A 25,761-nucleotide genomic window follows, 5' to 3' on the forward strand; every position below is an offset into this window, starting at 1 on the left:
CTTATGTCCATAAATGTTGAAAAAGACTGAAAAATTTCAACACTGATTCTTGATTTTAAAACTAAATCAAGTGAATCAAGGGATAAGTTCTTAATGTGACTATTCATATAAAGGAATACTTGAATCATTTCCCTAAGAATGAGAACAAGGAAAAGTTATCCATTATCTCCGTTATTATTTATTATATTAGACTATGAGACATTGTAATGTTTTTAGACAAGAGAATTCAATTAGTTTCATATGAATTGGTAAAGAAAAAAGATTTTTTTGCATATGGTATAATAGTAAAATTTTGAAAAGAAATAATGCTTAAACTAATAAAAATTGATTAAGCTAAAAGGATATAAAATAAACATTCATAAATCAATAGCACTAAAATACAAAAACAATAATCAGAAGATATTATGTTTGAGGAACTATCATTTACGGAAGAAAAACTTAAATGTTTAGGATTCAATTTAACAAATGTGACAAAAATCAATGACTAAATCTTAAAACATTCCAGAGAGATAGAAAATAAGCATGAAGATTTAGAAAGACAGCCCATGTTCCTGTTTTAAATGACTCAATATTATAAAGATGCTAGTTCTCCCAAAGTTAATTCATAAGTTTGACAGAATCTCAATAAAAATACCAACAAATCTTTTTCAAGTGAAACTAAACTTGTTGTTGTTCCTATATACAGGAATAAACCTCATTCATATATATATATATATATATATATATATATATATATATATATATATAAAGACACACAATAGCCAGGAAAACTTAAAAGGAAAAACAAACTAAAGTGAAAATATGAGGTGGGGCTAGCTTTAGGTCAGGCATTAAAATACTTTAAAGGCATTACAAGTACCAAAATACTGTTGAATCTCTACTGTTAATGTAGTGTAGTGGCAAATAAATAGAAAAACAAGTAAGAAAATGGAATAGAAAGGTCATAAATAACAAAAATACATAAGAAAATACAATATACAGTTGACATCTCACATAATGGAAGCAAAGATTGACTTTTTAATAAATCATGCTGAGTCAACAGAAAAGCCATTTGAAAAAGATAAAAATTAGATTCATACTTTACACCATTCACAGGATAAAGTTCGAGTGCATTAGGGAATTAAATGAAATAAAACCATACAAATGCTTAAAGTAAACATAGTTGGATTCCATTCAAAGTGGAATATAATCAGTAACACTGAAACCAAACTGGTAAAAAATGGGTAACATAACAACACTGAATGGGGATAGGGAAGAACAGAACTAAGTAATTTTGGGGAACAGTGTTTTCATTACAGACTTCAAAGATAAATACAAAACTAATTGTATACGAATGCTTTATTCATGTTAGTTAATTTTTAATAGACCTATTAAAATTATAGAACAACTTTATGCATTTATTAGAATTGAACAAATAAGAAAATATACAATGGGAAGATGAGAACCAGGTACCTATTTGTTGGAAAAAAGAAGTTACAAATAAGGAAAAGTGAAAGGTTTGGATTCATGGTTCATAATACATGTACATATGGATATACACAGGAATGTGTGAATGTGTAGGTAGAATATATATTTTCTCCATCTGTCCAATGAAGTCAAGAAGCAATGACCCTCAATATTAATGAATATACCAAGGACCCTTGTAGGGGTGTCTGACATGGGCGACCCCATGGACTTATACAGTCCATGGAATTCTCCAGGCCAGAGTACTGGAATGGGTAGCCTTTCCCTTCTCCAGGGGATCTTCCCAACCCAGGAATCCAACCAGGGTCTCTTGTATTGCAGGCAGATTCTTTACTAACTGAGCTATCAGGGAATCTTCCTTCATAGCTCAGTTGGTAAAGAATATGCCTGCAAAACAGGAGATCCAGGTTTGATTCCTGAGTTTGGAAGATTCCCTGGAGAAGGAAGAGGCTACCCACTCCAGTACTCTTGCCTGGAGAATGGTATGGACAGACGAGCCTGGCAAGCTACAGTCCATGGGATCGTGAGAGTCGGATGACTTAGTAACTAAACCACTACCACCACCAAGAACCCAGATTTTGGTTTCTAAATATCATTCTACAAAAAGTGGAATCAGGGTCTTCTGTAATGAGTCGGCTCTTTGCATCAGATGGCCAAAGTATTGGAGCTTCACCTTCAGCATCAGTCCTTCTAATGCATATTCAAGGTTGACTTCACTAAGGATTGAATGGTTTGATCTCCTTGCAGTTCAAGAAACTCTAAAGAGTCTTCCCTAGCACCACAATTCAAAAGCAGCAATTCTTTGGTGTTCAGCCTTCATTAGGGGGCTTCACTCATTGCTCAGTTGGTAAAGCTGATAAATCAGCCTGCAATAAAGGGGATCAGGGTTCGATTTCCAGGCAGGTAAGACCTCCTGGAGAAGGAAATGGCAACTCACTCCAGTATTCTTGCCTGGAGAATCCCATGGAGAGAGGAGTCTGGCAGGCTACAGTCCATGCGGTCACAAGAGTCAAACATGACTTAGCGACTAAACCACCACAGCCTTATTTATGGTTCTACTCTTTCATCCATACATGACTACTGGAAAATGCATAACTTTGACTATAGGGACTTTTGTTAATAAAGTGAGGTCTCTGCTTTTAATAAACTGTCTAGGTTTCTCATAGCTTTTCTTCCAAGGAGCAAGCGTCTTTTAAATTTGTAGCTGCAGTCACCATTTACAGTGATTTTGGAGCCCAAGAAAATAAAATCTGTCACTACTTCCACATTTTCTCCTTCTATTTGCTGTGAAGTGATGGGACCAGATACCATGATCTTAATTTTTTGAGTGTTGAGTTTTAAGCCAGCATTTTCACTCTCCTCTTTCACCCTCATCAGGACACTCTCTGCTTTCTGCCATTTGAGTGGCACTATCTGCAAAGCTAAGGTTCTGATATTTCTCCCAGCAATCTTGACTTCACTTTGTGATTCATCCAGCCCAGCATTTCACATGATGTATTCTGCATGTAAGTTAAACAGGGTGACAATACACAGCTTTGTCATACTCCTTTCACAATTTTGAACCAGTAAGTTGATGCATGTAAGGTTCTAACTATTGCTTCAGGCTTCACAGGAGACAGGTAGGGTGGTCTGTTATTCCCATCTCTTTAAGAATCTTCCAGTTTGTTGTGACCCACATAGTCAAAGGATTTAACATAGTTAATGAAGTAGAAATAGATGTTTTTCTATAAATCCTCTGCTTTTTCTATAATCCAATGAGTGTTGGCAATTTGATCTCTAGTTCCTCTGCCTTTTCTAAATCCATCTTGTACATCTAGAAATTCTTGGTTCATGTACTGCTGAAGCCTAGCTTGAAGGTTTTTTAGCATAACATTATTAGTATGTGAAATAAACACAATTTTATGGTAGTTTGAACATTTTTTGGCACTGCCTTTCTTTGGGGTTGGAATGAAAACTGACCTTGTCCAGTCCTGTGCCCACTGCTGAGTTTTCCAAATTTGCTGACATATTGAAAGTAGCACTTAAACAGTGTCATCTTTTAGGATTTTAAATAGCTCAGCTTGAATTCTATCACGTCACTGGCTTTGTTCATAGCAATGTTTCATAAGGTCCAGTTAAGTTCACATTCCAGGATGTGTGGCTCTAGGTAACTGAACACACCATAGTGGTTATCTGGGTCATTAAGACATTTTTGTATAGTTCTTTTGTATATTCTTGCCACCTCTTCTTAATTGTTTCTGCTTCTGTTAGGTCTTTACTGTTTCTGTTCTTTATTGTGCCCATTCTTGTAGGAAATGTTTCCTTGATATCTCAAATTTTCTTGAAGAGGTCTCTACTCTTTCCCATTCTATTGTTTTCCTCTACTTCTTTGCATTGTTCATTTAAGAAGGTCTTCTTTTCTTTCATGTTGTTCTCTTGAATTCTGCATTCATTCAGGTATATCCTTCCCTTTTCCCCTGCTTTTCGCTTCTCTTCTTTCCTCAGCTATTTGTAAAGCCTCCTTAGACAACCACTTTGCTGTCTTGAATTTCTTTTCCTTTGGGATTGTTTTGGTCTACCAGATCTAATCTCTCTATCAGATCTAATCCCTTGAATCTATTTGTCAGTTCCACTGTATAACTGTAAGGCCTTTGATTTAGATCATACCCGACTGGCCTAGTGATTTTTCCTACTTTCTTCAATTTAAGTTTGAATTTTGCAATAAGGAACTGATGATCTGAGCCACAGTCAGTTCCCAGTCTTGTTTTTGCTGATTGTATAGTGCTTCTCCATCTTCGGTTGCAAAGTTTATAATCAATCTGATTTCAGTATAGACCATCAGGTGATGTCCATGTATAGATTTGTCTCTTGGGTTGTTGGAAAAGGGTGTTTGCTGTGACCAGTGCATCTCTTGGCAAAACTCTGTTAGCCTTTGCCCTGCTTCATTTTGTGAGCACACGTGCAGAAAAGCACAAAATATCAGTCTGTGGTATTCTTGGCAAAAATGCATAAGCACAATTTAATAATGAAGATATCAGACAAATTAAGTGGTTTACTCTGGCTAATATACTTTAAAGTTATCAAGTTCATGTACCAAAGAGAAAACTGAGAAACTATATCAGATTGGAGGAGAGTATGGAGACATAAGAACAAAATGCAATGTGTGATCTTGGTTAGGGTTCTGAACTAGAAAAAAGGGTCATTAGTGAAGTATCCAGCATAATTTGAATAGGTCTATAGATTAGTTAATATTATTGTATTGATACTACTAGTTCGTTGATTTAGGTAATGGTTCTATGATTACATAAATGTTAACAGTACATTTAAAGGTTTATGGGAATTCCATGCATAGATAGCATTTTGTTGTTGAGTCACTTAGTCATGTCTGATTCTTTGCAACCCCATGAACTGTACCCCTCAGGTTCCTCTGTGAATGGGATTTTCCAGGCAAGAATACTAGAATGGATTGCCATTTCCTTCTCGAGGCAATCTTCCTGACCCAGACATTGAACCCACATTTCCTCTATATGCAGGAGAATTCTTTCTACTGCTGAGCCACCAGGGAAGCCCATATAGTATTTTACTAAGTCTAAATTCTATTTTTAAATGAAATATTTAAAACAATGTAGGAACACAGGAAATTAAATAAACAAAAAATAAATTAACATAATAAACAAAATAGTGACATTTAAGAAATTTGACAGAGCCAATATTTGATTTTATGACAACTGATAAAAAGTTTTAAGTCCTTCAAGATTTATTCATAAGTGAAAGAATAGTTTATCAATATGAGTGATAAAGGGGAAAAATCCTTAGTGCTAAAAATCACTAAAAATATCACAAAAGCTTTATGAAACAATTTAACATTAGTAAATTTAAATTCCTTGAAAGCCCACCAAAACTGATTATTGAAGTAATGGAACTGTTAAAAATTTTTCCTAAAATGCAAACTTTAGGTCAACATGATTTTACCAAATAATCTTTTCAAATTTCTAAAAGAAACAGTATCCATTTTAAATAACTCTTTCAGTGAAGAGAAAAATGGGGAACCATAACTCATTTGTAGATGCTAGCATAATCTTGACTCTATAACTGAAAAAAAAATTTTTTAAGCAAAATAACTAATTTTCTTCCTGAACATATATATAAAATTCTAAAACAAAATATTATCAAATTGAATCTAGTGATATATTAAATATCTTACCATGTAACAACCAAGTGACATATAAGCATGCAAATTTGGTTGATGTTTTAAAAATCAGTCAAATTTATAAAACAAATGGTAAGTAGAATAAACAGCAAAATATGATCAATATGATTGCTTCGAAAGATGCACAGAAATCATTTTAAACATTAGGGAGGAAGAAAGAGCCCTAGCAAAATTTTTGAAAATGAAGTAAAAATTCATTAGTTGAAAAATGGACACTATTTGCAAAGTAGTCATTATTTGTAATAATCACCATTCAATAAATAAAGTTGACAAATTCAGCAAGGCTGCTGAGGCTACAATAGATAGCAAAATGTCTATCATATTTCCATATGCTGCTAATAAACACTTACAAAATAAAATTTAAAAAAATTTATGCTTATATAAAAACTCCAAATATAGATAATTAAATCTAGCAAAATATGTTCAGAACTTCTTTCAGAAAACATTAATAAAAATAGAATACCTACAGAAGGATATATGATGATCATGAATTTGGTTTGGAAAAATTCAATATGGTAACATTTCAATTTCCCTATATTGATCATAGATTGAATACAATTTCAATAAAAATTTTTGCTGACTTATTAATGTATTTTGCTCCTTTGTTTTAAATTGTCACAGGAGAAACAGAAGTTAATCATGTTATAAGAGGTACACAAAAATGCACAGAACTGAGACTAACAATTTTGACAAAGAAGAACAAAGTTGGATTACCTACGCTAAATATACTCTCAAGGCTTATAATTCTACATTATCTAATACAGTGCAGCAGTACTTTACAGAATTAGAACTCTTAGTTACATTTGAAATATTCTGTTTAATGAAATATCTCAGCATTTCATCAAAACTTTGATGGCTATTTTATCAAAACTTTGCCATTTCACCCTTTGTTGTAGCAGTTGTAAAATAATGACATAAAAAATATTTAGATACCTTTCTTCCCACATCAAACTGTGAATCTTTTGAAGCAGTACCAGTCCAACTAATAACTGTCAAACCTAGCAGTTTATAACATTTGTCAGAAAATCAAAAAATATGAGATATGATTAAAGTAACATCAGCAAGTGTGGCTTTCATAGGCACTAAAATCCCAGAATGATTACTCAAACTTACCTCCTATATCTGGGCGAAGTTTATTGTCATAGCCTTGAAGCAAGGAGTTGAGAATTTGTGTTATATCTCCTTCGTGAATCTTTGGTGCCAAGACCCAAGTTTTGTTCACTGTTAAGTCCTCATCATCTTCATCATCTGCTTTATCAACACTAAGGAATTCAAAGAAAAATTTGTATGATAGTTCAGTCAAAGAAGGATTTTAAAAAATAGTTTAAGGTTGCTATAATTGTATATGGGAGTAATAAGAGGTGAAAAAAAGCATTAGAAATATCTTATACTAAGTAAGCCTAATACCTAATACCTTCATCATATGAACTGTCCTGTTTCAATAATATTCAAAAATGAAGAAATCAATACAAGGAATAATCATGTATATTAATATAATAAAATTTTCCCATCCCACAACTGTTATTTACAATGACAGAGATCATGCAGATAATAGTGTAAGTAGTGGCCCTAGATTTGTGCAGATCACTATCTGTAGAGTCATATACAGTGATTCTAAACCAGACAGTAAAATAAAAATTAAAAGGTAAATATATATAGGAAAAGTTATAATAATTAGTCTAGTAAATGTATTTAAAATGCAAGTATAAAAAAGAAGACAAGGAAAGATGAGTGAAATAGAGTTCAAAGAATAAAAGGAAGAAATATTAAATACATCTGGTCACAGCAAACACCCTCTTCCAACAACACAAGAGAAGACTCTATACATGGACATCACCACATGGTCAACCGAAATCAGATTGATTATATTCTTTCCAGCCAAACATGCAGAAGCTCTATAGAGTCAGCAAAAACAAGACCAGGAGCTGACTGTGGCTCAGATCTTGAATTCCTTATTGCTAAATTCAGACTTAAATTGAAGAAAGTAGGGAAAACCACTAGACCATTCAGGTATGATCTAAAGCAAATCCCTTAATATCATACAATGGAAGTGACAACCCTTATGATTATACAGTGAAAGTGACAAATAGATTCAAGGGATTAGATCTGATAGACAGGGTGCCTGAAGAACTATGGACAGAGATTCATAACATTGTACAGGAGACAGTGATCAAGATCATCCCCAGGAAAAAGAAATGCAAAAAGGCAAAATGGTTGTCAGAGGAGGCCTTACAAATAGCTATGAAAGAAGAGAAACAAAAGGCAAAGGGGAAAAGGAAAGAAATACCCATTTGAATGCAGAGTTCCAAAGAATAGCAAGGAGAGATAAGAAAGCCCTTCTCAATGATCAATGCAAAGAACAGAGGAAAACAATAGAATGGGAAACACTAGAGATCTCTGCAAGAAAATTAGATATACCAAGGGAACATTTCATGCAAAGATGGGCAAAATAAAGGACAGAAATGGTATGGACCTAATAGAAGCAGACAATATTAAGAAGAGGTGACAAGAATACACAGAAGAACTGTACAAAAAAGATCTTCACGACCCAGATAATCACGATGGTATGATCACTCACCAGAGCCAGGCATCCTGGAATGAGAAGTAAAGTGGACCTTAGGAAGGGTCACTATGAACGAAGCTAGTGGAGGTGATAGAATTCCAGTTGAGCTATTTCAAACCCTAAAAGGTGATGCTGTGAAAGTGCTGCACTCAATATACCAGCAAATTTGGAAAACTCAGCAGTAGCCACAGGACTGGAAAAGGTCAGTTTTCATTCCAATCCCAAAGAAAGGCAATGCCAAAGAATGCTCAAACTACCACACAATTGCACTCATCTCACATGCTAGCAAAGTAATGCTCAAAATTTTCCAAGCCAGGCTTCAACAGTATGTGAACTGTGAACTTCCAGATGTTCAAGGTGGATTTAGAAAAGGCACAGGAACCAGAAATCAAATTGCCAACATCTGCTGGATCATCGAAAAAGCGAGAGAGCTCCAGAAAAAATATCTACTTTTGCTTTATTGACTATGCCAAAGCTTTTGACTGTGTGGATCACAACAAAGTGTGGAAAATTCTGAAAGAGATGGGAATACCAGACCACCTTACCTGCCTCCTGAGAAATCTGTATGCAGGTCAAGAATCAACAGTTAGAACTGGACATGGAAAAACAGACAGTTCCAAATTGGGAAAAGAGTCCATCAAGGCTGCATATTGTCACTCTACTTATTTAACTTATATGCAGAGTACATTATGAGAAATGGTGGACTGGATGAGGCACAGGCTGGAATCAAGACTGTTGGGATAAATCTCAATAATGTCAGATACGTAGATGACACCACCTTTATGGCAGAAAGTGAAGAAGAACTAAAGAGCCCCTTAGTGAAAGTGAAAGAGGAGAGTGAAAAAGTTGACTTAAAGCTCAACAATCAGAAAACTAAGATCATGGCATCCGGTCCCATCACTTCATGGCAAATAGCCAGTGAAACAATGGGAACATTGACAGACTTTATTTTGGGGGGCTCCAAAATCACTGCAGATGGTGACTATAGCCATGAAATTAAAAGACACTTGCTCCTTGGAAGAAAATCTATGACCAACCTAGACAGCATATTAAAAAGCAGAGACATTACTTTGCCAACAAAGGTCCATCTAGTCAAAGCTATGGTTTTTCCAATAGTCATGTTGGACTATAAAGAAAGCTGAGCACCAAAGAATTGATGATTTTGAACTGTGGTGTTGGAGACGGCTCTTGAGAGTCCCTTGGACAGTGAGGAGATCCAACCAGTCTATCCTAAAGGAAATCAATCATGAATATTTATTGGAAGGACTGATGCTGAAGCTGAAACTCTAATACTTTGGCCACCTGATACGAAGAACTGACTCATTTGAAAAGACCGTGATGCTGGAAAAGATTGATGGTTGGAGGAGAAAGGGATAATAGAGGATGAGATGGTTTGATGGCATCACTGACTTAATGGTATGAGTTTGAGTAAGCTCCAGGAGTTGGTGTTGGACAGGGAAGACTGGAGTACTGCTGTCCATGAGGTTGCAAACAGTCAGACCCAACTGAGTGACTGAACTGACCAAACTGATGCTTCTTCCTTCTAAGTCAGAAGAACCCAGACCCCAGACATTTATTCCAACAATTTGGTTGAAAATTGTGTTTTCAAATCATTGAGTGAATGACTCACTCTTCATATATACATGATTGAAAACTCTGATTATCAAATTTTAGGACTAGAATTTAGACTTTAGGGATCAAATAACCCACTGCCTTTATTTTATAAAGAGGAAACTGAAGTTTGTAGGGAACTAAAGAAAGCACAAACTCATTTGTTTGCAAAACTGAAACTCAAACCCTGGTCCTACAGCTAATGCTTCCTGTTAACCTGTGTGTTTAACAAGCATAAAGTTTCAACTTACTTATGAATTATATTAGAAACATATTGTGGTAGTAATATCTGTGTGTGAGTGGGTGGGTGTGTGTGTGAGCTCAGTCTCTCAGTCATGTCCAACTGTCTGTGACTCCCTGGACTCTAGCCACTAGGCTCCTCTGTCTATGGAATTTTCCAGGCAAAAATACTTGAGTGGGTGGCCATTTCCTACTCCAGGGGATATTCCCAACACAGGGATTGAGCCCAAATCTCTTGCATCTCCTGCACTGGCAGGTAGATTCTTTACCACTGTGCCACCTGGGAAGCCTCAGTTGTAATATATTTATCTTTGAAAAGTCAAAGTCACTCACTTGTGTCCTACTCTTTGCCAGTCCATGGTATAGTCCATGAAATTCTCCTGACCAGAATACTGGAGTGTGTAGCCGTTCCCTTCTCTAGGGAATCTTCCCAGCACAGGGATCTAACCCAGCTCTCCCACATTGCAGACAGATTCTTTACCATCTTTGAGTGAAATCATCCTAGACTTACACTCATCTTTAGTAAATCTTAGTCCCCAGTGAAAATATATATATATATATATATATATATATATATATATATAAACTTTTATTGGTAAAATTAGGTAAATCTATAATACATTATTTACTTATATATGTTTCAGAGATGGGCTTCCCTCCCATAATAGATATTGAAGTTTATCATAATAGCTTTAGTTGTCATTTCTACACTATTCATTCAGCTGTCTTTTGCTGTGGACCTAAACATCTTAGCTAATGCAGTCCTTAACTCTTTTATCATTTTTTCCAGTTTTATTGATACATAATTGACTTACAACATGGTATATATTTAAGGTATACAACACGACGATTTGATCTATGTATACAGCAAGATGACTACCACAGTAAGTTTAGTTAACATTCACCCTTTTTATCCTTTAAACAGTATAAATTAACATTGTAAATAAAAACTTAACCTTTGAAATATGTGTGCCTCATTTCATCTTCACAGTTATTATATTGATAGTTATTAACAGATAATGGGATGTATTAGTCTTCTCAATATTTCTCATCTTCTTCCTGTCAGATAATTATGGTTTTCACTTCACTGGCTTCTAACTTGGTTATGTGACCTGAGTTCTCCTTTCTCAAAGAGAATTATACATCCCTGACCCACTAAACTCAAGTTTGGCTCAGCAGTTTGTTTTGGCTAATGGAATATGTAACGTGTGCCACTGCCAAGCAGAAGATCTAATGTCAATGCATGTTCACCATATCTCTCTTGTCCTTCTGTGAAAAGACTCAGACACACTCAGAGGCTACTACTCCATGACTTGTCTATCAGAGTAAAGGCAACCTGAACAGAGCCACAGTTGACCTACAATGGACACGTGGCCTGAGTGAGAAATAAACATTTAGAATTGTAAGTCACTAAGATTTGGGAGTAGTTTATTACTAGAGTATATAATTTTATCCCTTTTGTAAGCTACTGAGACTTGGGGGGTCTCAGTATACAAATTATTATATATTATATTATATACTGTATTCTATTGTATACTGTATATATTATGTGCTGTATATTATATACTGTAATATATTATATTATATACTGTATTATATTATATACTATATATTACCACAGTATACAAATTTTATACTCCTGGTATATTAACAGATTTTTAATGTTCATTCATAATTATTTTGCTGTATTTAACTTAAAGAGTATATACTACTGAAATACAGTTACATGATTTCCTTCAAATAATTTATTTTCTCTCAATAAAAGGTATATATATGTACATAGATACATTCATTTATGAACTAAGGAGTCGAAAACACTGAAGTATTAGGAATCCGTGCTGGTATGTCCTCCAGCAAAATTTTATGAAATTAGAATTGCTGAGATATTGTCAATAACCAAAACTTTAGGGCATACATCTATCTTTAAAACCCGGTTTTATAAAAATAAAAAATTTGATGGATAGAGAAGATCATTACACATATAAGAACTTGATTTTTCTTTGCAGTATGATTGTAGTCAAAAGGATGTTCCCAGAAAACATAAAAGCTTTGCCTAATTTTTAGGGCAACAAAATCTTTGTAATCCCAAAAGTACATGCTAACACTGATGTATATTTCCATTTTCCCAGAAAGCTCAGAGGTAATATGAAAATTTACCTCAAAGATATTACAAAGCTAACTTCCCTCACTTTTGGCAATAACAGAAAGGAATTTTCATTATATTAATAGCTTATTATTCTACATTTTCTTCTACATTTTCTAAATTGCCTTCAGAATATTAACTACTTTAATATTATATTGGTATTATTTTGTGGATTAAAAAACACTTGTAATAAGTTAAACATAGTTTGTATAGCATATCAATGTCTCACTGTCTTTCATAGGCTGGAAGATCTGTAACATTTACGTATGTCGAGTGAACATTCATTTGGGGGAAATAAGTAGTATTTTCTTAGGAAATTTCCCTGGGAATTTCTAGACTCATTCTCAAGCACTTCTTTTAAATAATGTGAATAAATATAATTTTATAATTACTGGAAATACATAGACTCCTCAGTATATAATTTTATAATTTGTTTATTTTAATGAGTGATGTTTTCATTTTTATTAACAACTGTTGAGGGCCAGTAATGCACCATTAAGTTCCTATTATGTTTTCAGAACTGTGTGTAAGGTTTCTTCCATATTATGTTATTTAACACAGAGTAGCCCTATTAAATAAATATTACTATTCCTATTTTACAAATGAGAAAAAATAGATATACAGAATTTCCAGGACCCACACTATTAAACAATAGAGGCAGAATTTGAAACAAGATTGATGTAGTTTGAAGGCTCATTTTCTCTTTGAAGTTTCCATGGTATCCTATCATTAAACAATCCAGTGTGGTTGAATTTTGAGTCTTCTAATTTATAAGAACACAACACTTGTGGTAAATAGTTAGCAAGTGCATTAGGATTGTGCATGTGTAGGATGCTTAGTCTCTGCCTTGAGTTCTGAGAAGTTAGAATGATAATTTCAAAGAATCACACATGCTCTCTCTGATGAAAAAGATTTTCTAACAGGTATGCTTAATCTTCAATCCAATGCTTTCATTCTTTTATAGCAGAAATAACAAGTGCTACAAACATGTTAACTACAGAAAACATAAAGACAAATAAAACTGTATTCCTGATCTAAATGATCTTCTTGTTATTGTTTAGTCACTAAGTCGTGTCCAATTTTTTGGAACCCCATGGACTGTAGCCCACCAGGCTCCTCTGTCCGTGAGATTTTCAAGGCGAGAATACCAGAGTGGGTTGCCATTTCATCCTCCAGGGGATCTTCCCAACCCAGGGATCGAACCTGAGTCTCCCACACTGGCAGGAAGATTCTTTATCACTGATCCACCAGGGAAACCCCTAAATGACATTATTTTCTATTAAAGGAGATAATTATTCAAACAATCGGGCTTCTGTGGTAGCTCAGCTGGTAGAGAATCTGCCTGCAATGCACTGCAGTATTCTTGGGCTTCCCTGTGGCTCAGACAGTAAAAATCTACATGTAACGCAAGAGATCTAGGTTCAATCCCTGGGTCAAGAAGATCCCCTGGAGGAGAGCATGGCAACCCACTCCAGTATTCTTGCCTGGAGAATCCCCATGGACAGAGGAGCTTGGGAGGTTATAGTCCATGGTGTCTCAAAGAGTCAGACATGACTGAGCAACCAAGCACAGCACAGCACATTCAAACAATACAGAAAACCATTATATACAAAGATGCTTATCACAGTGTTATGTATAGTAGCACAAACTTTAAACAGTAAGATCATGTTTAAGTAAATTATTATATGCCTATAGCGTCTAAATGGATTTATCCATTCAATTAGTGATTGTGAAGTGTCTTGTAAAAATATAAAATTATTTTCATAATTGAATGTTATATACAAAGTAACACATAATAATTTGCGTTTATCAAACCCTAGGTATAAAATAGCTAGAATATTTAACAAGAAAGTAGCAATATGAATATATTAAGTGTTCTATACTCATGGAGCTATAGAACATTTAATTTTTTCTGTATATTAATAGTATACTGCTATAATTTTGTACTATAAATACATGAAAAGCAGTTCATTTGACATTAATACCTACCTAAAAATGAACTGCCTCTTCCTATACACCAGATAATGCCCTGAAATAAATTTCTAATCATAAAAATTAAATAATTAAATAGAGGCTTTTATGGAGAGAAGTAGAGCTTTATACTCTGCCAGGAAAATGAATATGGCAGCCCTAAAATGTTGCCACTTGGCTTTCCTGGGATGGGAATATGGTTTACTGACAGCCTAGGTGCCAGTTCTCTGGACCAGCACTGTGTCTGCACCAGATCCAAGCTCCCCCGGGCAGCTTTCAGGCAATAACTCCACATTGTGGCAATGGTTGGAGAAGGTAATGGCATCCCACTCCAGTACTCTTGCCTGGAAAATCCCATGGACAGAAGAGCCTGGTGGACTGCAGTCCATAGGGTTACGAAGAGTCGGACACGACTGAGCAACTTCACTCTCACTTTTCACTTTCATGCATTGGAGAAGGAAATGGCAACCCATTCCAGTGTTCTTGCCTGGAGAATCCCAGGGATGGGGGAGCCTGATGGGCTGCCGTCTATGGGGTCGCATAGAGTCGAACACGACTAAAGCGACTTAGCAGCAGCAGCAGTGGCAATGGTAGTACAGACCCATTCCTGCAGGACGAGGGACCTCTCTACAGGGCAACTTTGGCTGGATGAATCCAGAAGGCCTGACTGCCTTTGTTGAGAGGGCACCCTATTCTGAGACTCTTTTGAATCAAACATCTTCTTTGCTCTATACTTTCATAGGGGTCACATCTCCATTATTATCTGAAGGCTCTCTCTGCTTATTTCTACTTCCTCTCCTTTACCCTGCTGGGCATTTCTCTCAAAAATCTCTTACATGTCTAATCCCATTTTAGCATCTGCTTCTCTGAGGCTTTTGCTTCTCACATTCCTTAATTGACCCTTGTGATCAGTTACTAAAGAAAGTTTTTTGAGTCACCTGCATCAATATTGGGCTTCCCTGACAGCTCAGTTGGTAAAGAATCCATCTGCAATGCAGGAGACCCTATTTTGATTCCTGGATTGGGAAGATCCACTGAGAAGGGATAGGCTACCCACTCCAGTATTTTTGGGCTTCCCTGTCACTCAGTTGGTAAAGAATCAGTCTGTATTTATGTCTTACTAAGCTATTTTAATACATTTACAAGTCTGATTATAGTAAATATATAGTAAATTATTCGATGTAAAAATACTTTAATGAGTATATTACTCTTCCTAATACAATAAGTAAAAGTTTAAACTTATGATAACTAAGAGATAAGTTAAGTATAGACAATATATGCTAATGCATATAATCATGAAAGAGTTCATCTCTACAGCTAGAAATATATATATATATATAAAACAAGTCAATCAATCAATATAATTTTTCATAAATAGGGTAAACATTCATCAAGATTTGCCCAGGACAATCTTGATTTATACCTGTTGTCCTAGAATAATTATAAATAGTACCCTCTTTTACTCACAGAAAGCCTAATTTCAATTATAAATTGTATAGCCACCCTGTATATAGTTCATATAAAGTTGACTTCAATGCAGGTATCCTTGTTCTGACACCTGGGGAAGACCCTTCCATTAATCTGTTAAGACAGTGCAGATGAAACTCAAAAGCCAGGCCTCATCGGTAAACTGAGCTCATGACAAATTAGTGCTTTTTTATAAACATCAGATACATTTCCATAAGTCAACTGACAGATTCCAGGGAAGAAATATAATGTTCTAATGCTTCTAACTAGACTATATCTTAAAGTCAAAGCTTACAGGAGCTAACTTTTAAAGAGTATTTATAGGCGCCGATCTTAATTTAAAAGTCAGAAAAAATAAAATTTTAAAAATTCAATTATTTTTCTTCTTTTTGCCTTTATATTCTCATCACATTTCTTTAGTATAGAGTTCTTTTTAGGGTAGTGATGCTGACTCATTTTCATTGTTCCTAAATGTTGGTAGGGAAGCAAAATAAGTAAGAGTGATAGATAACAATGTTACAGATCTGAACCTTCAGAGGTGAAATGACAGTCCACTCAATTCTGTGATTATCTAATAAGCACAAACGAATTTGGGACCCATCACTTAAGGCACCAGAGAGGAATGCTTTGGAAATCTGAAGAGGTAGAAGGGAAGCATGCCTAGAGTATTAAGTAAGTGTATTCCACCCTGTGCTTTCAGCCTATTCAGTGCTTAACTCTACCATAAATTAATCACACTGCATCTTATTCAACTACTTTATTTGTTTATGGTGCTCTATAAGCTCCTTGAAAGCCGGGGCTAAGCTTTTCAATATGAAAACATTGTTGCTTAGCCTGACATATAATGTACACAATAAAAAAAAATAACTAAATAAATGAATAATAATGTAAAGAATATTAGAAATCATCTTGATGTTCATAGGTAAAATTATAGTGAATAAAGAAAATAAATAACTAAGAACTGTAAATATTGGCCTTAATCAGAGAATTCATTATTGTTCAGTTCAGTACAATCACTCAGTCATGTCCGAAACTTTGCAACCCCATGGACTGCAGCACACCAGGCTTCCCAGTCCATTACCAACTCCCGGAGCTTACTCAAACTCATGTCTACCATGTCGGTGATGCCATTCAACGATCTCATCCTCTGTTGTCCCCTTCTCCGCCTGCCTTCAATCTTTCCCAGCATCAGGGTCTTTTCCAATGAGTCGGTTCTTTGCATCAGGTGTCCAAAGTATTGGAGTTTCAGGTTCAGCATCAGTCCTTCCAATAAATATTCAGGACTGATTTCCTTTAGGATGGACTGGTTGGATCTCCTTGCAGTCCAAGGGACTCTCAAGAGTCTTCTCCAACACCACAGTTCAAAAGCATTAATTCTTTGGTGCTCAGCTTTCTTTAGAGTCCACCTCTCACATCCATACATGACTACTGGAAAAACCATACATTTGACTAGACGGACCTTTTTTGGTAAAGCAATGAAAAATGTCTCTGCTTTTTAATATGCTGTCTAGGTTGGTCATAGCTTCACTTCCATGGAGCAAACATCTTTTAATTTCATGGCTGCAGTCATTTTGCAGTGATTTTGGAGCCCCCCAAAATAAAGTCTGTCACTGTTTCCACTGTTTCCCCATCTATTTGCCATGAAGTGATGGGACTGGATGCCATGATCTTAGTTTTCTGAATTTTGAGTTTTAAGCCAACCTTTTCACTCTCCTTTTTCACTTTCATCAAGAGGCTCTTTAGTTCTTCTTTGCTTCTTGCCATAAGGGTGTCATCTGCATATCTGAGGTTATTGATATTTCTCCCAGAAATCTTGATTCCAGCTTGTGCTTTTTCCAGGCCAGCATTTCACATGATGCACTCTGCATATATGTTAAATAAGCAGGGTAACAATATACAACCTGATGTACTCATTTCCTGATTTGGAAACAGTCTGTGGTTCCATGTCCAGTTCTAACTGTTGCTTCTTGACCTGCATACATTATTGTAATTTTTACCTAATATAAAATTAATTTTAAAAACACAGTAGCTTTCTCATCCTAGTACTAATCTATCATAAAGTTCAGAAAAAACAATTCAATACAATCTAAAAAATAATTATAAAAAATATAGCAAGAAAGGTGTACATCTTATGTGAGGAAACTAAAAAACTAATTGAAGCATATAAGAATAGAAAAAATAAATGCAAAGCAAATATTTTGGCTATAAAACAGTCACATTAATATATAATTCTCAAAATAGTTTATAAATCTAAGAAATCTATATTTTAAAAATTTTGTTGATGTATTGCAGAAACTAAACCAATATTATAAAGCAATTAGCCTTCAATTAAAAATAAATTAACAAAAAGAAAGCTTCCTATGTAAAATGTTAAAATCATTATACTGTAATTAATCCTCAATATGAGAATTACAAGAAATTTTTGAAAAATAGATTGTGAGATGAAATTTGCCTTGCCAGAATAAAGAGAAAAATAGTAAAGGTACTGTAATTAAAACCATATTGTGGTAATACATAAAGAAATCAGTGAGAACGAAATCAAACATTCAAAGTGATATACCAAATGTCCAGAAATTCTGTGTATGATAAATGTGACTAGTCAGCTTAGAAATGAGAGCATGAATAATTCAGTAAATGCCTGTTAAAACATTTAGAAAAAATAAATTACTACTTACATAATAAATTACTAATATACCCAGGTGGGGCTAGTGGTAAAGAACCCACCTGCCAATGCAGGAGAAACAAGAGATGTGGTTAGATCCCTGGATCTGGAAGATCCCTGTAGAAGGAAATGGCCACCCATTCCAGTATTCTTGCCTGGGAAATCCCATAGACAGAGGGGCCTGGAGGGCTATAGTCCATAGGGTCGCAAAGAGTCAGAAGCAACTGAAGCGACTCAGCATGCATACTAAATATCAAAATATAATAAAGTATAAAACAATTAAAGAAAATATCAAAAATATTTATTTTCTAACTTTTTGGGGTAAGGAGTTCTTTCTACACAACATGTTGTCAAACCAGGAGAATAAAAAAACTGACAAAAAAAAATAAATTATGGAGGACATTAGACAGAATTCAGACAAAAACTAGAGATGAATGATAAAAACAAAGATATTTACAACATAACTTGTACAGGAATTTCAGAGGGAAGAGAAGACTAATAAATATATGAAATTATGCTGATATTTACTGGTAGCAAGGGAAAATAAGTTTAAACCATGGCAAATTTTAGCCATAACACTGGCAAAACATTAAAAGTTTTGGTACTAGTATATTCAGTACTAGCAATAATATAGATAAATGGCATTTTTATAACCATTTCTGTTCAGTCACTCAGTCATGTTTGACTCTTTGTGACCACATGGACTGACGCACACCAGGTTTCCCCATCCTTCACTATCTCCTGGAGTTTCCTCAAACTCAGGTCCATTGAGTTGATGATGCCATAAGTAGAATAAACTACTCTTAAGAACAAATTGGGTAACTTGGAAACACTGATGAAGTAATAAAATTAAAACACGAGAATCCCATGGACAGAGGAGCCTGTGCAGGCAATAGTGCATAGAGTTGGATGCACGGAGTCAAACATGACTAAAGTGACAACACACATGCAAGCACATGTGTATATATGAACACAGTGATAAAAAAGCCATGTTCCCCGGAAGAAAAACTATGACCAACCTAGACAGCATGTTCAAAAGCAGAGACATTACTCTGCCAACAAAGGTCTGTATAGTCAAAGCTATGGTTTTTCCAGTGGTCATGTATGGATGTGAGAGTTGGACCGTAAAGAAAGCTGAGCACCAAAGAATTGATGCTTTTGAACTGTGGTGTTGGAGAAGACTCTTGAGAGTCTCTTGGACTGAAAGAGACCAAACTAGTCAATCCTAAAAGAAATCAGTCCTAAATAGTCATTGGAAGGATTGATGGTGAAGCTGAAACTCCAGCACTTTGGCCACCTGATGCAAAGAAGTGATTCATTGGAAAAGACTCTGAAGCTGGGAAAGATTGAAGGCAGGAGGAGAAGGGGATGACAAAGGATGAGATGGTTGGATGGCATCACCAACTCAATGGACATGAGTTTGAGGAAGCTCTAGGAGTTGGTGCTGGACAGGAAAGCTGGGGTGCTGCAGTCCACAGGGTCGCAAAAAGTTGGGACACGACTGAGCAATTGAACTGAACTGAGATACATAGTCCCTCATTTTAATGATGATGTGGTATTCTATGTTACAGAAGTATCATAATTTATTCAGTTAGTCCGTAAACAGTGAAAAGGAACTAAAAAGCCTCTTGATAAAGGTGAAGGATGAGAGCAAAAAAGCCAGCTTAAAACTAAATATTAAAAAAACTAAGATCACAGCATCTGGCTGTGATTCACTTCAGTCAGTTCAGTTCAGTCGCTCAGTTGTATCCGACTCTTTGCAACCACAGGAATCACAGCACAACAGGCCTCCCTGTCCATCACCAACTCCCAGAGTTCACTCAGACTCACGTCCATTGAGTCAGTGATGCCATCCAGCCATCTCATCCTCTGTCATCCCCTTCTTCTCCTTCCCCAATCCATCCCAGCATCAGAGTCTTTTCCAATGAGTCAACTCTTTGCATGAGGTGGCCAAAGTACTGGAGTTTCAGCTTTAGCATCAGTCCTTCCAAAGAAATCCCAGGGCTGATCTCCTTCAGAATGGACTGGTTAGATCTCCTTGCAGTCCAAGGGACTCTCAAGAGTCTTCTCCAACACCACAGTTTAAAAGCATCAATTCTTCAGCGCTCAGCTTTCTTCGCAGTCCAACTCTCACATCCATACATGGCCACTGGAAAAACCATAGCCTTGACTAGACAGACTTTGTTGGCAAAGTAATGTCTCTGCTTTTGAATATGCTATCTAGGTTGGTCATAACTTTCCTTCCAAGGAGCAAGTGTCTCTTATTTCATGGCAAATAGAGGGGGAAAAGGTGGAAGTAGTGACAGATTTCTTCTTCCTGGGCTCTAAAATCACTGTGAATTGTGACTGCAGCCATGAAATCAGAAGACATTTTCTTCTTGACAGGAAAGCTATGACAAACCTAGACAGTGTGTTGAAAAGCAGAGACATTACTCTGCCGACAAAGACTGTAGTCAAGGCTATAGTCTTCCCAGTGGTCATGTATGGTTGTGAAAGCTGGACAGTAAAGAAGGCAGAGCAATGAAAAATTGATGCCTTTGAACTATGGTGCTGGAGAAGACTCTTGAGAGTCCCTTTGACAGCAAGGAGATCAAATCAGTCAATCTTAAGGGAAATCAACCCTGAATACTCATTGGAAGGACTGATGCTGAAGATGAAATTCCAGTATTTTGGTCATCTGATGCAAACAGCTGACCAATTGGGAAAGTTCCTGATGCTGGGAAAGACTGAGGACAGACAGAGAAGACAGTATCAGAAGTTGAGATGGCTGGATGGAATCACCGATGCAATGGGCATGAATTTGGGCAAATTTTGGGAGATGGTGAGGGACAGGGAGGTCTGGCATGCTGAAATCCATGGGGCTGCAAAAATTCAGAATGACTGGGCTTCTGAACAACAACAACAACTACTAAGTATATATATAAATCTAGAAAAATATCTTTGATATTAGTTGTGTGACAAAAACAAGTGTTAGATTTCATTTGTAAAAAAAAAATGTACACACAAATGTGTATACACATACTTGTTTAAACTTACAGAAAAATCTGGAGGCATAGGCTTTAAATGGCTAAGTAATTTTGAGAAGTAGAAATGTAATAAGTATTATTCTATTATTATTAACATTACATGGTCAAAAACATTATGACACTAGGGAAAAAGTTTTATTTTTTCCATGTACTTCAATAACATATAGGAGAAGGAAATGGCAACCCACTCCAGTATTCTTGCCTGGAGAATCCCAGGGACAGAGGAGCCTGGTGGGCTGCTGTCTATGGGGTTGCACAGAGTCAGACACGACTGAAGAGACTTAGCAGCAGCAACAACATATATGTGTATCACTAAGAGATTATTTAAATTATTTAAGAAAATAAAGAAAAATAAATTCTAATTATTTGTGGTAAAAAACTTAAAATATTTTATGTCCACAGAATAGAATAGAAATTGGATTAAATATTAGTGATTCTACAATTTGAGATGTGGAATATTAGTCTAGAAGAAAAAATAAAATATGATATCTTCATCCACTGTGAACTTTATGTGACTTTCTTGATAAAGTAGGATACATAGAATCTGTCAAACTACATTAAGGTTAAGAAATTAATGACCATAGAGACTGCTTGGGCACACAGTGCTTCATTCTTAGTTTCAAAAAAGAGTATAACAAATTCCTAAATCTAGTAGAACATAATTTGATCTGATTAGACTAGATATAGGAATGTAGAGTTATAATAGTTAATAAGAAAAGGGAAAGACTCATATCAGAATATATTTTTTAAAAAATTAATTAGTATAGTGACATATATTTAGAAAGAAAACAAAAAGAGAAAATTACAAAATAAAGCGGCTTATTTTTTCTTAACATCTTTGCTCATAGTTATGAAATTCTCATGGTTTAGTGATTGATCCAAAAATACTAATAATAAAACAATGTTTTATGCAAGTTTTTGGATTTTTTATTTGCTTTGTTTGACACACCAATTCTATTTTCTTGAAACAGAGTTTATAAAATTGTGAACCATGATTCCAAAGAATAATATTTAGGGGGGATTATAAATGTTTTTTGAGCCTGTTTCCAAGTGAATATTTTTTTGAGGAAGGGAAATAAACCATAATTTTCTTCAGTCTATTAAAAAATTACTGCTGGATTGAAAGTATATTAAAATGAACACCAAATTTTTCATTATTTCATTTTATATTCATAGAACACAACACACAACATAAATTAGACTTAGAAACAATATAACTCTTCATGACATTCACATTCTCTAAGTCTTTGATGCTCAGATAAATTATATAAGACTGCTAAAATTTTTGCAAAATTGAGGCATAATATTGAGGGTTATTAAATTATAAAAGATATGAAAAGATCTTTAAATGGAAGAAATAAGTGGGAATTTTTCTTCTGAATGCAAAAAGGTATACTTTTTCCTAAGTCTTGAGATCGTAAAGTAAGAGGTAAAATATTTTCACTGACATAAGTATCTTCTCAGAACTTTCACTTTAAAAGGGAGAGAATACAAATGAGTAGAACAGAAACAACAACACTCTCAACAACTACAGTTATGACAATCTGAAGGTTTTCAGAAAGAATTGTTACTAAGGAAATGACAGGAACAAATGTACACTCATAAGTCACCTGCACAGAGTAAGAAATCAGTTTAAAGAACACAGATGTCTGATTAAAACTTAATCTAACCAATAGAGCTACCTTGTTTCAGTCAATATGACTCTTTAGTAGAAAAGTAATCCTTGCTCAAAACCCTCTACTACATGTGTTGGAAAATTATTCTGATAGTTATACACATCTAGGATGACTGATGGAGAAGGCAATGGCACCCCACTCCAGTACTCTTGCCTGGAAAATCCCACGGACGGAGGAGCCTGGTAGGCTGCAGTCCATGGGGTTGCTAAGAGTCAGACACAACTGAGCAACTTCACTTTCACTTTTCACTTCCATGCATTGGAGAAGGAAATGGCAACCCACTCCAGCATTCTTCCTGGAGAATCCCAGGGACAGGGGAGCCTGGTGGGCTGCCATCTATGGGGTTGCACAGAATCGGACACAACTGAAGCGACTTAGCAGCAGCAATAGCAAGATGACTGAGAGGTGAATGACGTGCCTTTATTAAAGCAGTTCTCAAATTCTGCAAGCACGAATCATGGTCCTAGTAACATACCCAAAGATAACTTGTTTTCCAGAACCCTATTGTCTTATAGTTAAGTAGCGAACCAAATCATACCCTGATCATAACAATGTTAAAATTTTATATTAAACCTAATTTTCTAATCATAAGCCTTCTGATATGCCCATCCACCTACAGGTTGAAGTTCAGGGTCTACGTTAACTTTCTTTCTATATCCCTGTGTTACTCAAAATATTTGTCTAAAAGTAAGGAGAAATGTTAAATCTCCAAATGGATTGTATTTAGGAGAAAAGGATTCCTACAGTTCAGAAATTTACTATTTAACTAAATTATATAGATTTTAACAGAATGTTAGAAAGTGAAAGTCACTCAGTTGTGTCCAACTGTTTGTGACCCCATGGACTATACAGTCCATGGAATTTTCTAGGCCAGAATACTGGAGTGGGTAGCCCTTCTCCTCTCCAGGGTATCTTCCCTACCCAGGGATAGAACCCAGGTCTCCTGCATTGTGGGCAGATTCTTTACCAGCTGAGCCATAAGGGAAGCCCAAGAATACTAGAGTGGGTAGCCTTTCCCTTCTCCAGCAGATCTTCCCCACCCAGGAATTGAACCAGGGTCTCCTGCAGTACAGGAGGATTCTTTATCAACTGACCTGTCAGGGAAGCATTGCCATTTTAATGAAACACGTTAAATGATCAAAGTAAATAATATCCTGGGAATATAGTCTTCAAAAGGCTCACCAAAATGTGAGGCCATATCTCTGGCCACAGAATATAATGTTCTCTCTCTATGTATATTTTTTACTAACACTAACGCTGTCATATGAACTTATGCATATGACAGCTAAGAATATTAGTCTTTTCCTAGAGTTGCAACTGATGCCAGTCTCCTTGATATTTCCTTATAGCTCATCTAGAATTCTGAGGAAGAGTTATAGTATTTTACTGTTTTTGCTTTTATATTGACAGACCATCTCAACACTAACTACTAGAATTTAAGTCCACTGAAGATCATGGCATCCAGTCCCACCACTTCATGGGAAATAGATGGGGAAACAGTGGAAACAGTGTCAGACTTTATTTTTCTGGGCTCCAAAATCACTACAGATGGTGACTGCAGCCATGAAATTAAAAGACGCTTACTCCTTGGAAGGAAAGTTATGACCAACCTAGATAGCATATTCAAAAGCAGAGACATTACTTTGACAACAAAGGTTTGTCTAGTCAAGGCTATGGTTTTTTCTGGGGTCATGTATGGATGTGAGAGTTGGACTGTGAAGAAGGCTGAGCGCCGAAGAATTGATGCTTTTGAACTGTGGTGTTGGAGAAGACTCTTTAGAGTCCCTTGGACTGCAAGGAGATCCAACCAGTCCATTCTGAAAGAGATCAGCCCTGGGATCTCTTTGGAAGGACTGATGCTAAAGCTGAAACTCCAGTAGTTTAGCCACCTCATGCGAAGAGTTAACTCATTGGAAAAGACTCTGATGCTGGGAGGGATTGGGGGAAGGAGGAGAAGGGGACAACAGAGGATGAGATGGCTGGAAGGCATCACTGACTCGATGAATGTAAGTCTGAGTGAACTCCAGGAGTTGATGATGGACAGGGAGGCCTGGCGTGCTGCAATTCATGGGGTGGCAAAGAGTCAGACATGACTGAGTGACTGATCTGATCTGATCTGGGGGTGGGGCTGTGCCTTCTTTGTCCAGCACATATACTATCACATATATGTCCTGTCTACAATATACAAACACTACTAAAAGACTATGTCTTGCTTACCACTGTATCCCAATTCCCAGACTCTGATTAATAAATATTAGGGCTGAGTAAATATTTGTTGAATGAATGCTAATGTTTAATAACTGATTACAAAATTAATAGCTAAGACTCTTTCCTGAAACATGGGGCTTCAGTTGGCTAAACTATTTTAGTACCGATAGAATTAGATCCTGAGCTATTTAAAAAGAAGAAAACCATAGATTTCATCTCCTGCTAACAAGTTTCTGCTAAAAGTCTAATGATAAGGCATCCATTACTTTGTTAGAAGACTTTTGTATGGATGAAAATCTGTCTTCACATAGCTTTCACTACTTAGTTATGGATTGTTTATAACATCTATAATTAGTAAATTCAAGCATGATTTTCTCTGGCATCCTTAAGAATATAAGATGCCTCAATACAAGTTTCCTGAATTCCAAATTCTCACTTTTAATTCTTTATCCAGTGGGGGTTTTTTCTAGATCAAGAAGCCCAGTTTGTTGAAGTTTTTTTTCCTAAAATAATTAATCCAGCACTGCACATAATATTCTAG

The 25,761-nt window shown here is 35.7% G+C and overlaps 1 protein-coding gene across 1 annotated transcript in view; it reads right to left on the reverse strand.

Moving 5' to 3' along the window:
- The window catches only part of GABRG1 (gamma-aminobutyric acid type A receptor subunit gamma1), a 90,115-nt gene that overhangs the window by 57,986 nt on the left and 6,368 nt on the right, over positions 1 to 25,761 (reverse strand). The window contains 1 exon segment of the mRNA NM_001101250.1: positions 6,767 to 6,915. Within this exon segment, the coding sequence (NP_001094720.1) occupies positions 6,767 to 6,915 (149 nt within the window).

This window comes from Bos taurus, chromosome 6 (assembly GCF_002263795.3).
Source record: "Bos taurus isolate L1 Dominette 01449 registration number 42190680 breed Hereford chromosome 6, ARS-UCD2.0, whole genome shotgun sequence".
Lineage (NCBI taxonomy): Eukaryota > Metazoa > Chordata > Mammalia > Artiodactyla > Bovidae > Bos > Bos taurus.